Genomic DNA, 14,730 nt, shown 5'->3' on the forward strand with positions numbered 1-14,730 from the left:
GATCAACAGCAGATAAAATACAAGGATGTTTGTTTGTTTGTTTATTTCTGCATTGTTTTGGGGTTTTGTGTTTGTTTTGGGTTGGTGTTTTTTTTAAATATATTGATTTCTGTGACATGGAATCTCCTCACTGGGATCCATTTAGTGCTAGAAAAGGCTTTTAAAAATCATTGAAACAGAGCTGGTTTAATCGAAAATTGCTGTGGGAGGGCTGACTGCCCCTGTCACACTGACCATCAATCCAAGTGCTTCACATCTCACACATTTGGAATTTGGGTTTTTTTTGGTTTTTTGGATGGTTTTAAAAAAAAAAAGCCTTTTAAACTTGGAGTGGTGCTAATGCTCTGCCAGAGCTGTACAACCTCATGGATATTTTATGAGCTTGTATTATTGCCTTTCAGAAATAATTCTGGCACAAAGCAAAGTGGCTTTGGTTGTTGAAGGTGTAGCTGCTTGTAATGAACTCGAGGGGTTGAATTGTGGGAGCTGCCTTGCATTTAGATTTTTGGATCTTTAGAAATGGAAGCTCGAGCAGTGTGAAAATATTGTGTGGCCTTTGCTGCAGTTTAAAGATGTGCTGTGGGTAGGAATTCCTTGGAATGGGAAAAGTGAATCCTTCTGGTAACGAGCTGAATGAAAAGTAAATTAATAATTCTTTTAACCGTAGATGTAGGTATTTTAAATGAACCACTGGAGTGACTTTGGGGAAAGATATTCAGAGTGATTGGATGGAACTAGGTAGAATTTTATGTCTGAAAATTAGGAAATGTCAGGTTTCTATTAAGACAATACACTTGAGGCTGGAAAATATTTTTCTTGGGGTTGCAAACTCTCATTATTCCTGCTAAGCCATTATAAAGATCAATAGCTCCTGAGCTGATTACTGAATATGAGTAAAAGTATTTATTTTGGGATGGATTTGAAACCTCTGAGGCATATTTAAAGTGACTGGAATATTAGTTGTTGTCAGTGCCTTTCTCTCCTGGGCAGCAGCGAAAGGGTCTTTATGGTTGGGGGTGTGAAAGGGTCGGGTCTTCCGTGTTGCTGATTTTAACTTGCATTCAAATTACTCAGGATCTGTGTTCAGTTTGATAAAATCCTAATACAACCTGTGAAAATCGTGCCAAGCCAAAAGAAGTGAATTTTTAAAGCTCCTGTTTAATCCCAGTGGAGTGGGTCTGCTTCCTAGGCTTGAATTTTCATTTAAAGACCAAAAAGCTCCAACACATTCTTGTCAAAAGAACAGCCCATCAGCTCACTGGAGACTGGGCTGGTTTGCAAACTGTTTGTGAAGTTCTTGAGGTTTTAGTCCGATATTTTTGTCTTTTGATGAATTTTGGCAGTTCAGAACCAGTTGGTGGTTTAGTTTTCTCGTGCAGTGTGGCGGTGACTGAGCCTTGCAGTTGTGCTGTCGCTGTGTGCAGATGTTTTGGGATATTGTTCCGAGCAGCTGTAGATTTGGCTTTGAAGATGCACATCAATGGTGCCCTTCTGAGGCCCGGAGCATTTCCCCAGAATCACAGGATCAGCGAGGCTGGAAAGGACCTCTGGGATCATCCGGTCCAACCTGTGACCCAACCCCACCTTGTCACCCAGCCCGTGGCACCGATGCCACATCCAGTCTGTCCTTAAACACCTCCAGGGACGGTGACCCCACCCCCTGCCTGGGCAGCCCATTCCAATGTCTCATCAGTCTCTCTGTGAAGAATTTCTTCCTCATATCCAACCTAAACCTCCCTGGCACAGCTGCAGACCGAGCCCTCTTGTCCTACTGCTGTTCCTGGCAGAGGAGACCAACCCCACCTGGCTACACCCTCCTGTCAGGGAGTTGGAGAGAGTGATGAGGTCACCCCTGAGCCTTCTCTTCTCCAGGCTCAACAACCCCGAGTCCTCCTCACAGCACTTGTGCTCCAAACCCTTCCTCAGCCTGGTTGTCCTTCTCTGGACCTGCTCCAGCCCCTCCATGAACTGATGGCCCAGAGCTGGGCACAGCAATCGAGGTGTGGCCTCACCAGTGCCCAGCACAGGGGCAGGACCACTGCCCTGCTCCTGCTGCCACACAATTCCTGATCCAAGCCAGGATCCATTGTCCTTCTTGGCCACCTGGCTCGTGTTCAGCTGCTGTCACTCAGCACCCCCAGGTCCCTTTCTCTCCAACTGCTCCGTGCCCTAAACAGTTACAATTCCCCAAAAAATCAACCCCCACTAACACACAATAACCAGGTGTTTTCTCTGCTGTTTCAGACAACGTCCCCGAGGAGCTGAAGGACCCGTTTTACATCGACCAGTACGAGCAGGAGCACATCAAGCCCCCGGTGATCAAACTACTGCTGTCCAGCGAGCTGTACTGCCGCGTCTGCAGCCTCATCCTCAAGGGTGACCAGGTGGCGGCTCTGCAGGGCCACCAGTCCGTCATCCAGGCGCTGTCTCGGAAGGGGATTTACGTCATGGAGAGCGATGACACACCTGTGTCTGAGTCTGATCTGGGCTCGGCACCAATCAAGATGGTGAGCTTAATTAAATCCACTAACGAGCTTCCTTTTATTTAAACACTAGTTAAAGTGGGAAGAGGAGGGGAGAGCTCGTCGTTTCTAGGTCGCGAAGTTCAGGAATTTTTTGATTTTAAATACAGTTGGAACACGGCACTGTGAGTGTAAATACCCTGCTGGAAGATCTGTAGCAAGGAGATTAGGGCTTGTTTTGCTTAGGAAGCCTAAAGAGAAGTAACTTTCTCAAGGACAGGTGGATGGTTTATTTCCTTCTGGATTCCAGAGGAAGCTTGCAGTCTCTGTCTCTGGTATGAGGAGAGATAAACCCTCAGGTGTAACGAAGATAAAGGCCTGGAAGAGAACAGGAAACGTGTCTTTCTCAGGCCCAGTGCTTTTTGCAGCACTGTTAGAAGTTTTCCCTTGTAAATCCAATGTTCTCCTCTTTGGAATAAATTCTCCTGAACTCCCTGCACCGCCTGCCATTCCAGGGGTACCTGTGTGTTACCTTTCTTCCCACCAGTCATTAAGAGAGATTTTATTTTCCAATCCTCCTCGTTTTCCCCTTTCAGAGTTCTCATATGGCAATGATTGATGCTCTCATGATGGCCTACACCGTGGAAATGATCAGCATTGAAAAGGTGGTGGCGAGTGTCAAGCGCTTCTCGACGTTCAGTGCCTCTAAAGAACTGCCCTATGACTTGGAGGATGCAATGGTTTTCTGGATTAACAAGGTAATATTTACTTTGGGGGAAGCATGCCTGTCTCTTATTGTCCCTTTTCAGATATTTAAAATTATTCTGATGAGTGAATTCCTTCCATCTTTCTCACCGGTGCATTTCTATCACCTCTTTCCACTCTGTGATTCCTTTTACTTAGGGGTGAGTGAAGCTGGTGAATTTTGAGATAAGGAAGATCATTAGGAACTGTAGAAATTGGGTTCTTTATTTTCAGACAGGCTGCTGTGAAGTGGGATTTTTTAGGTGAAGCATTGTTTCATGTTAAATAACAGGGTGGAGTTAATTCTGGCCACTTGAACACATTCACCAGAAATCCTGAAACTTTTCCAAGGGCAGCAGTCAAGTTACTGTAACCCTTCTGAGTGACACCAGAGTCACATTCCAAGGAGGATGTCTCCTTACAATCCCAGGATTCCCTAGTTATGATTACAGCTACTGTTAATAGAGGGTTACTCTAGAAAACTGTTGCAATGTGTTATTCTATGAACTTTTAATGTCTGTAGAATGGATTGACCATTCCATGGGAGGAAAAACACTTGACTTGTGGAAAGATTCTCAGATGTATTTTAATATAATTTCTATGCAATGTCCTTTCAGGTGAACCTTAAAATGAGAGAGATAACAGAGAAGGAGATGAAATTAAAACAGCAACTCATGGAAAGCCCAGGGCATCAAAAGGTAACACAAAATTGTCTTCAGTCATGATATTGTGTGTTAATGATGAATGGATTTAAATATCAGTATTTTCTTTGTCAGAGAAATGTGAGGGCTCCAGCCCTCAAAACTCCTGAGGTTTTGTGCATCCAGTTTGGTTTATGTTTGTCATCAGTGCCCTTCCTTACCTTTGGAGCCCACTGGTATCTTCCTAAACTTTCCTTTAAGTTTCAGTTGGCTGAAAACAACTTCTTTCACCTTAAAATAACTTGCATCACCTGTACATGGGTAAATGTGACTCAGCTTTCACAGCACAAAATATATCTTATATATTTTGAAAGCTTTGGGGGTGTATTTTTTTTTTTGCATGGGTTATTTGTCTAATGTATATTCAGAGACTTATTCAGGTTCTGTCCAGTAAGGATACTCTTGGCATTCAAATGTTACATGTGTGTGTTTGTAGTTTTTTTCCAGCTTTCCCCCTTGAAATTATATCACAATGCACTCATATTGCAAAATATAGCACACTTTCATTTCTGGAGAATGTCAAACACAATGTCTGTCAGCTCTCTGAGCTCCCAGTTTATGATTTCATAATTTACAAATAATATACTCTTTCCTCAAATTGGCATTGCTGGACAAAGGGGATCAAAGTGTGACATTTGAACAAGGCACAATTGTTTAATTTTCATGTGAGTGCCTCTTATGGAAAATAATAGCATTCAAAAATAAGGAGCTAAAGAGGCTGTTTAACTTACAAGCTGATGCATAGTCTGAAGGATCCCTTTAATTATTTGACTCTGTTGACTCTTGGGGCTCATTTTAATATCTTTAAATTTCTAGGCTACAACCCCTCTAAAATATGAAAGTGCTTATTGCTGAAGTGCATTTAAGTATTACTGCTTTTAACTTGCATTGCTGATGTTCCTTTCCTATTCCCACCTTCCTTTCCTTGCTTCCTGAGCAGTCTCCTTCCAAATGGTATTGGAAATTAGTACCTGTAAGTGAACTCCTTTTACACCAGTTGTCATCCACAAAACCATGGCTTTTTGAACTTCCTCCGAGTGTTTGCTTCCATTAAAATGCTTCTTAGCTGCTCTTTGAAAAACACCCTTTTTGTTTTATTATTTTTATTTTTATTTCTTTTACTGTAAGCTTTTGGGTCATCAGGCTTTGCTTCCATGACACGCTTCTTGCATCCTGCACAGCACAATCCCAGCACCTCAAAGTTGCTTCCACACTGCAGGAGGGAGGGAGGGAGGGAGGTGGAGCAGCAGCAGCAGCAAAAACCTGCAGAGTGAAGAGCTGAAAGAGCTGTGTTTTGGTTGGGAGGAGGGGACTGATCCCAGCACGGAGGTGAGGGCAGAGCTGGTCGGCTTAAACAGCTGCCTAATCTTGGAATCCACAGTTAAGATACTCAGATGGTTGTGCTTAAATAATGCTCTTACAATGCTCTAGCACCTGCTGTGGGGCAGATCTGGGGGTCTGTCAGGACTGGTGTTCCTTGGGATGGGGTGTGGAGATGGGACAGACCACTCTGGATCCCATGTGATGATTGCTGGGATCGTGTGCCCAGTCAACGAGCCTGAGCTGGCAAATGGAGGGGAGACAGTTTGCATATTGGAACAAAATACTGGTTTTTCTTAGGGCTGAAGTGTGAAAATGGAATAACAATTCCACTCTTTAAAAAAACTCCACTCTATTAAAAAATACCAGAACTGTACTTGTGGGATAGAATCCTGCTTTGTTCTGTTGGAGTGTTCCGGGTTTATTTTGACTTGCAGAGCTTTTCCTTTGTTCCTTTGCTTTCCTGAGCTTTGCTGCCCTTTCTCCTGCACTTGCAGGAGTTGCTGTTGCTCATTTTCTCCCTGGGGAGGTGGGAGTTGTTGTCTCAGTTGCTGAGTCTGGAGAGCAGTGCCCTTGGAAAAGGCAGGTGTGATGGGGCAGCTCCCTGTCCCTGTGACCTCTCTGCCTTCCCACCCAGGGCTCAGTCCCGCTGGTGCCTCCTGATCCTTTGTTTGAACCAAATATATTGGCTGCAGCAAAAACTTGAACCCAAGGAAGGAGTGAATAGAGGTTTTCTCACTGCTACAACATAGATTATACTGGTTTACTGGCAGATTTTGCAGATTAAGCAGTTGTCAGATTCTGTCACCTCTGTATTTTATTTTTATTTTGTGATTTTTGGGTTTTTTACTGATGTCATTAGTTGTGTCCATGGGCAGGAGGGGAACAAACCAACAAAACTCATCTTAGAATATAAGGAATAATTCAGTGTTTTCAGTATAGAAGACTGACTGGTTAAGAGAATGATAGTTGAGCAAAACCCAAGGAATTACACTAAGTCCATAAAAACCCTCTTTGACAAATTTGTGGGTTTTTTTCACCAAAGCTACAAGAAACAAGGAATTCCTAGAGATTTTACTTCTCAGCGTTGACTGCAGTTGGTTTAAATTCTATTTAAGCCTATTAGAAAAGAAATATTTTTATCTACTTTAAACATAGGAAGAATTAAAGTTTCAAAAGAACTTCTGAAGTGTTTTTTTTTAATTTTTAATATGTTTACTCCAAGTGGCTAAATGCTGACCCTTTGAAGCCTAACCAGTTCACCTTAGCACACAATAATTTTCCCAGACCGAGGGCCCACATTTCCAGTGCATAATGGATGTTGCTGCTGCCTTTTGCTTTGTTTGCTGTTTTTGAATAACCACCATCCTGTATGTCACTGTTTCTCTCTGTGTAAGCCTGATCTGCTGCATGCCATATCACACTGCATGCTGGAACCGGTGGAATATGCTCGTGTGGTACAGTATGATTCCCATCCCATTAACATATTTATGGAGTGCTCCAGGCTGGGGAAAAAAAGATCATTTGCACCTGGTAAAAGGACAGGAAAAAACCACAGAGATAGCTTTGAGTTCCTTGGGAAACTTAACAGAACGTGCTTGTATTTCTGCCAAAGAAAGAAGTGAACCTGGTTCTGACTCCTCCAAGCGATCTTCGTTCCTCTGAACAGATTTTTTCACAGCCTGTGCCATCCTAAGTTGACACCTAGAGGTGTGTGTGTGTGTGTCTAGAGAGCTTTCCCAGGTTGGCTTGGAAAAGTGTAGGATGCCATTGGTAAAATCCAGCTCTCCTCTGATGGGTAAATAGGTGATTGGTGTATCTGCCCATCAGACAAGACGGGGGGTTCACTGCTCAGTGTTCTTAATGCCCTGCAGTGCCAGGGGCTGTTCTGGCAGCACTGCCAGGGGCTCCTGCCAGGCCCTGCAGTTGTTGTGCTTCTGCTGTCCCATTGCTTTGCTGCTCAGCCAGACACAGCCCCCAGTGCAGGGCAGTGTGGGTGATGAGGAATCAGCAACCCTGGGACTTCTCTTGCAAGAACTGCAAGAGGCAATGCCAAGATCTGCTCTGCAGCTGAGCGACTTCAGCAGCTCCAGATCCCCCAGGGCTGGGGCTGGTTTACCAAAGAGTTTGATTTTGATTTGTGGTAAATCCTGGAGAGTTTTGCTGTTCATGTCAAGGCCTCCTTGCTCCTCTCTCTGACCATTTTGGAAAATGGGTTTTATTTTTCTCTGCCTTGCCATGTTCTGATTCTCTCTGAGACAACTTTGCTGTCTGTGGATGTGGATACCGTATGAGAGATCACCAGCTCATCTGAATTATTTTTTGCTGTGTTTTGGTTTGGTTTGCCCAAGCTTTAAGTGTTTTCATGTAGTTATCCATGTCTCTTTCTTTGGATCTGCTGCACTCATGCATCTGTGAGGAAGGATTTTGACTTCAATTGGTTATCATGAATTACAGTGTGTGAATGAAGCGAGGAATCCAGCAGCATGGATTGCTCCCAGACATGAGGAGACTGAATGTAGATGAGCAAACTGGTCTAGTGGAAGGTTCCCTGCTCATGGCAGGGCCTTGGACTGGATGACCTTAAGGTCCCTTCCAACCCAAACCACTCTAGGATTAAAAGGCAGCACCACATTCCTCAGAACTGGCTTCTGTGGAGAGAAAAGCACACCCTTGTCAGCTGGTTTGACTGGAGCAGATGCTATAAAGGATCCACTGAAAAGAGGTTTCAAAGCTTAACAAAAACGCCTTTTTGGGGCTGGGTTTTTTGGCTTTTTTTCTCCTCTTGTCTTTTTGCATCTTCAGCATGACGTGACTCCCTGTTTTGTCTCGGCAGGTGCGTTACCGACGGGACCATCTGTCCAGCAGGCAATTACCTTATTTCCCTTTGCTGGAGGATCTGATGAAGGATGGGAGTGATGGTGCTGCTCTTCTAGCTGTGATACACTATTATTGTCCAGAGCAGATGAAACTGGATGGTATGTAATAAAGGGGGAAAAAGAAAAAAAAAAAAGAAAAGGAAATACATTATCAAATAAAAATGCAACAACACAACAGGTAGTGGATTATGGCAAGTCAGAGTCAAATCACATATAGAATCTGCATCAGTGTATTTGATCTTGTGTTTTTACTTACTGTACTTAGAAGACTGTGCCCTGTATATCATGAGCTACAAAGTAATCCTTTCTTTTACAGGTTTAGGTGAGGTGGCTTTCTTTACTCAAATATCTGAGCTTGTTTTTAATAGGATAAAACAAAAAAAGGAACACATGTCCACTAGTGTTATCTGATAATTCTCAGGTTTTCCTGTAGGAGTACATTTTAAAAGTCTAGATTTTAAAATAGTTTCTCCCAGTCTTCAGCAATTGTCACTCTCACATGACAGTGTGAGATTTCCCAGTAAATGTGGGTTTTAAAAAAATAGCTCAATGTCCTTCTTGCATTCACTTCTTCAGATCAACATTTTGTGTTGGTTTGTAAATTCCCAGGTATGTTGTACCTTGCAGAGCTCCTGAGTGTTTCCAGGAGAAGCCAGCACTCTGAATCCTAGGAGCAACCTTTTATTATATGCAAATCAAGATGTCTGATTTTAATTGCTTCTGTAGTTTGTCATTCTGTGTGTTCTCTGTAGCCTCCTTACCTTCTCTGTTGCTGTGACAGACAGAATCCTCTGTGGAGCCAAAAATTAATGCAGACTTGATACTGGTTTACCTGTGCTTTTCTTCCCCCTTTTCCTGTCCCTCTGGGATTGAACAGGCAGAGAAACATCCCTGGCAGCCAGTAAATACTCAGGGATGGTGTATACTCTGGGAAGCTCCTGTTTGTGGTGTCTCTGGGAGGTGGGGGTGGAAGGTTAACCCCTTGGAGCACTGCCATGACTTCTCCTCCCTCTCCCCTTCCCAGATATCTGTTTGAAGGAGGTGACATCAATAGCAGACAGCCTCTACAACATCCAACTTTTGAGAGAGTTCTCAAATGAATACCTGAACAAATGCTTTTACCTCACCTTGGAGGACATGCTGTATGCTCCTTTGGTTCTGAAGGTACGAAACACAACAAAGGGCATCTCTGTCAATGAAATAGGGGGAACTCAGGAGGGGTTTTGTTCTTGTGAGGTGTAATCTCCCTTCTCCTCTGTTCCAGCCTAACGTCATGGTGTTCATTGCAGAACTCTTCTGGTGGTTTGAGAATGTCAAACCAGACTTTGTGCAACCCAGAGATATCCAGGAAATTAAAGATGGTAAGTTTTTAACCACCACTAAACTTAAAACTTACAGTGCAATGAAACTGTTGCCTGGTGATGATTCCTTCGAAGCTTGCTTTCTACCCAAAGTTTATTCAACCTGGGGTTCTTTGAAAGCAGTAAAAATAGTCTTACATCCACCTGAGTTCTAATTTTTTTGAATGACTAATTTTCAAACAGGTAATTTTTTTCTCTAAACCCACTAATTAATTATTTATTTGAATTTTTCTTCCTATTAAGGTCACCAGAAAATAGATGTCTTTAATGCTCGAGGTTTTGTTTTAGCATTGCATTGTGAAGTTTGCTTTCTTATAAACTGCAATTTGAAAGCTCCCTGTCGTGTTTTGTCATTTTAAAGGCTAGTGTGAGTTGTCAATAATGTAAATGAATGTTGTAAATGTGTCCCAGTCAAAGCAGTGATGCAGCAGAAGAGCAGCCGCCCCCCCGTCCCCATTTCCAACGCCACCAAGCGCAGTTTCATGGCCAGTCCTGCCGGTCCCAGCCCTGCAGAGCTGCAGCCCTCGACCCAGACAGCCCCTGAGGCCTGCAGCAGGTACTACCTGCACCCCGAGGAGCCTGAGTACCTGTAAGTGTGTCCTCTTGCTGTTTTATCTCCAGTTGTCACTTTGCTGCCAACGGAGTGGATTTGAGTTGGGTCGGTCTTTGCAATGATCTCAGCTCTCGAGTTCACAGGAACATTTTGTGCTGTTGTGTTTGGTCTTTGTTTGGCCAACACCAACAAGCCCTTGCAGGAGCATGGCAGAAGCTCTTCTGCTCTGGGAAAAATGGGAAATATTAAAACTGGAGTGGATATTAGGAAGAAATTGTCCCCTGGGAGGGTGGGAGGCCCTGAGCTTGCCCAGAGAAGCTGTGGCTGCCCTATCCCTGGAAGTGTCCAAGGCCAGATTAGAGCAACCTGGACTAGTGGGAGGTGTCTCTGCCCATGGCAGGAGGTGGAACTGGATGGTCCTTAAGATCCCTTCCAACCCAAACCAGTCTGTGATTCCATGAAATCAAACTTAAACATGATCTGATGTGCAGGAAAGTTAGGGACAAGATTTTTCAGCTCACCTAAATTTGATGGCAACCAAGAAGTTCTTTCAACCTTTGTCTCTATTTTGCTATTTACATAAGCAACATCTTAAATGTAATGTGTTTAGAAACTTATTTAATGTCAGGCAATGGGTTTACCTTTGTATAGTTACACATGAAAGCCTTTTCTTCTCTTGAAGTAACTTCTCTCAAATTAATGATATTTTATGATGTTTTAAAGAGGATGAGGGTAACTATTACCAGTTGTAACTTCACAACTAGATATTTTTTCTTATTCTAGAAAAAAAAAATCTTGTAGTAATGAATTTTTGCTTTTCTGGCTTTAGTGGCAAAGGAGGAAGCCCTGCCTTTAGCCCTTCCCATCCACTGCTCCCTTTGAGGCAAAAGCAACAAAAATCTTTACAGGGAGAAGACAGCCCTGGTAAGTCCAGCTTGAGTTTGTGTTTCAACTGTCAGTGACCACTGATGTCAATAAAATAATAAAAATACAAGTTCATTTCTATGAGGGATTTAAAGTCAAATTAAACTGCAGTCACCCAAGTGGTGAGAATGTTGAGTAAATCACCTTTGTTTGCATTAAAAGATTGTCAAGATCTTTTAAGAAACTTACTGGATTTTAATTTTTTGGGGGCTTTGGCTGTGTCTGTGGTTGCAGCAAATCTGTTTGCTGCTGCCATCTGTTGGGGAGGGAGCCGATTCTGTCACTGTGTTTGCCTTTAAATGTGAAAAAGTGCTTGTTTAAAGAGCATTTTTAAACTGTTATCAATTCCAAACCCATTGCAGGGCAGCGGCATCGTTCGAATTCTCTCACCCGTGTGGACGGGCAGCCACGAGGGGCAGTTCTTGCATGGCCAGAGAAGAAACCCAGGTGAGAGAGGCCTTTAGGTATTCCAGTATTGCTCAAGGACATAATCTGATTGTAGTGCTGTGGCGTCACTGCCTTACAACTGGACTGACAGTCCCTTAATTTTGTTTTTTTTTTTGTTTTAATGTGCATTTTCAGAGCTGACTGATTTTAGATTTGCAGTTGGAAATCCGTCAGACGTGATTTTCAGGAAGCGCTCTTGAAAATGGAAGCATCTGAAGCTGCTGCTTGGTGTTGCTGGTCACTTCACACGGGATGCACTGTTAAAATAAAGCAAAAATTGTAGCTGTCTGAATCGTGGTCTTTAATTCAACAAATTGTAACTTGTTGGGCTTGAGTGTCAGTGGACTGTTCTTATCTTTTCTAGGCCTCTGTCTCAGCCAACACCGTTTGCTCTCCATCATTCTGCCAGCACTGATGTGGACCCGGGGTCTGGTGACAGCATCAGCCTGGCCAGATCCATCAGCAAGGACAGTCTGGCTTCAAACATCGTCAACGTAACCCCAAAAAACCAGCCCCACCCTCCAGCGGCGAAAGCCAACGGGAAGAGCTTGCTGAACAACGTGGAGATGGAGGATGAGGATGAAGAGCTCATTGCAATTATCAGGTCTGAGGAGAGGCCAAGCCGTGGGGACCCGGAGGTGCAGAATGCACCAACCAGGGTGCCCAGCATAGTGACATCAGCGTGGTCCCCAAAAACAAACAGCGACACCTCAGACGGCAAACCGGAGAGCTTTTACCTGGAGCCCTTAATGCCTGCAGTTCTGAAACCAGCCAAGGAAAAACAGATCATCAACAAGGAGGAGGAGTGTGGGGAGGGGAAGCAGAGGAGTTTTGTAACCAAGAGGTTGAATGAAGGACTCTTGTCTTTGGGCCGCAAGAAAGCGCCGAGCAGTCACGGCGAGCACGACCTCAACAGGACTTTTACTCCCATTTCTAGCTCTGATTACACTCCAGCTGCAGATCCCACTTCTGCAGATCCAGTGGCCCTGGGGGAAGCAGGTTTAGAAGCTTCCAGACCTTTGGCTAGCAGCAGTTTAGATCCTTCCTCTCAGGAGGTGTCCACTGGAGGATTCTTTCTTCATGCTGCTAAACCTGATGATGAGGTAACGAGCAAAGTCAATGTAAGTTATGTGAAAGGGCTCAATTTGCACGTTCAGGACACGACCTGGACCATGGTGAGACAGGACTCGGAGTCGGATCTCTTGGACATGGAAGACGCCGAGCAGGATTTGGCGGTCATGGATGACCATCCCATAGTCACCAAGTACATTGGGGAGGAGGAATCTGCAAAGCTGCAGGAGGACATGAAGGTGAAAGAGCACGAGGACAAGGATGATGCCAGTGGGCGCTCCAGCCCCTGCCTGAGCACCATCTCCCAGGTGAGCAGCGTGTCCATGGCCAGCGGCAGCGTCCGCATGACCAGCTTCGCTGAGCGGAAGCTGCAGAGGCTCAACAGCTACGAGACCAAGTCGAGCACGAGCAGCTCCCAGAAGACCACCCCAGATGGGTCAGAGAGCTGCCCAGCACCGCTGACCACGTGGAAACAGAAGCGAGAGCAGAGCCCCAGCAGGCAGAACAAAGACAACGTCAACCTTTTGGCTTCGGAGCTGGTGCAGCTGCACATGCAGCTGGAAGAGAAACGCCGCGCCATAGAAGCTCAGAAGAAGAAGATGGAAGCCTTATCAGCAAGGCAGAGGCTAAAGTTGGGCAAGGCAGCTTTCCTGCATGTTGTTAAGAAAGGGAAATCTCCTGATGGCCCACAGCCCCTTAAACCAGAACACTTTGCAAAAGAGTACGCTCGGCATAACGGGGAAGACTTGGATGAAGTTTCTTTGGGTTCCAAACCCGAGGAGTTTCTTGGGAAGGAGGAGGAGAGAGAAGAAATGCTCGGTGATTCCCAAGAAGTGGCGAAAGCCAAAATGCAGGAAAGCCTGGCTTTTGCTGAGCAACACAAAGCAAAAGACTCTGCTGCTCTACATGATCTGGAAAAGAGTAAAATCATTTCCGTTGCCCTCCTAGAAGACAACGTGACTGAGGTGGACATAAATGAATGTGACCTTTCTATTGAAAAACTGAACGAAACAATCAGCACCCTTCAGCAGGCCATCCTGAAGATTTCCCAGCAACAGGAGCTGCTTATGAAATCTCCAACAGTGCCATCCCCAGGAGCCAGAAGTAACTCTCAGGATCAAAAGGTAAAGCCTTCGATTCATTTTGTGGAGCCCCTGTCTCCAACTGGAATGAACAGCCTGCGGAAGCCGCCCCGGTTTGGCCAAGGGAGGACTCCTCGGTCAGGAAGACCAGCTGATCTCAAAGTCCCTAAAGACAGACAGCAAAACTCTACACGAGTTAAAACCCCGACCCCGAGTCTAGAAAACCTACCCCATTTGAGACCATTCCCACCCAACAGCTTGGCAAAGACACCCACGGAAATGGGCTTGGAAGGGAGTCCTGACCTCGGAAGTGGCTCTCAGGAGAAGTGTTTCTTTGACACCTACAGACTCCACGACGAGAGCAATCAAAGGGCACTTGTCCTCTCCACCTCCAAAGATGCCAACATTCTGTCTGAAATGAGCCAGGAGGTGAACAACAGCTTCAAGGAAACGGGGCTGAACTCTTCCGATGGCTCGGGCAAAGAGAACGTCCCGGTGGAGGAGCCGCTGAGAAGCAAAGCCAACCTCATCGAGGTGGACTTGTCTGACTTGAAAGCTCCAGATGAAGGAGAGCTTGAAAACCAGGATAGCTCCACGGATCTGATCAGTGAAGGTGATCAGAAGTCCGGTGTGGGCTTTTTCTTCAAGGTAAATTTATTACCTCTCTCTTTGGTTGCTGCTCCTCACCCAGCACGAGGGCTGTTGTTCTTCATTCTGGTGGAACACAGCACACACTGCTTGCAGTATTTGGATATCAAAAAGCTGCACTGGAAAATAATTGCTTGTAGGAAAATGAAGGTTTTGACTTAATGTATGAAATCCTGGTGCTTTTTCGCTTTACTAGGAACCACTATTTTGATTTTCTTCTCTTTCCTTGAGTTCTTTTTTTCTGTCTGAGAGACAGAAAACATGTTGTGATTACTTGAAAAAAAAAAGAATCACAGAATGCAAGGGAGGAATTTACCATTTTGAAATCTCAGCACCCTGTGAATCTGTTTCAACTGAAAGAAAATGTTCTGACAGAACACAGGTACCCAGTCAAAGCCTGCTGAGCAGACTGAGACTCTTGTCAGGGAGCTGGGAGGCTGAACTGGGGATTTTTTTTTGCCATTTACACCCAAATTTCTCTGATTTTGAGCAGCCTTAAAGTCAAGGAGGATTTACTTGTACAACTGTAGATGCAAAT

General features: G+C 44.6%; 1 protein-coding gene across 3 annotated transcripts in view; it reads left to right on the forward strand.

Moving 5' to 3' along the window:
* CAMSAP1 (calmodulin regulated spectrin associated protein 1) overlaps window positions 1-14,730 on the forward strand; it is a 38,784-nt gene that overhangs the window by 13,486 nt on the left and 10,568 nt on the right. For 2 of the 3 annotated variants that reach the window (XM_050320212.1, XM_050320214.1), the window contains exons 3-13: window positions 2,245-2,507; window positions 3,059-3,220; window positions 3,824-3,904; window positions 4,848-4,880; window positions 8,064-8,205; window positions 9,131-9,270; window positions 9,371-9,467; window positions 9,879-10,056; window positions 10,850-10,944; window positions 11,307-11,391; window positions 11,756-14,192. In XM_050320212.1, coding sequence (XP_050176169.1) covers window positions 2,245-2,507; window positions 3,059-3,220; window positions 3,824-3,904; window positions 4,848-4,880; window positions 8,064-8,205; window positions 9,131-9,270; window positions 9,371-9,467; window positions 9,879-10,056; window positions 10,850-10,944; window positions 11,307-11,391; window positions 11,756-14,192 — 3,713 coding nt within the window. The remainder of the gene's footprint in view (window positions 1-2,244; window positions 2,508-3,058; window positions 3,221-3,823; window positions 3,905-4,847; window positions 4,881-8,063; window positions 8,206-9,130; window positions 9,271-9,370; window positions 9,468-9,878; window positions 10,057-10,849; window positions 10,945-11,306; window positions 11,392-11,755; window positions 14,193-14,730) is intronic. The other variant, XM_050320213.1, reaches the window with a different exon arrangement.

Source organism: Myiozetetes cayanensis, unplaced genomic scaffold (genome assembly GCF_022539395.1).
Source record: "Myiozetetes cayanensis isolate MyiCay16 unplaced genomic scaffold, myiCay2020 scf23, whole genome shotgun sequence".
Lineage (NCBI taxonomy): Eukaryota > Metazoa > Chordata > Aves > Passeriformes > Tyrannidae > Myiozetetes > Myiozetetes cayanensis.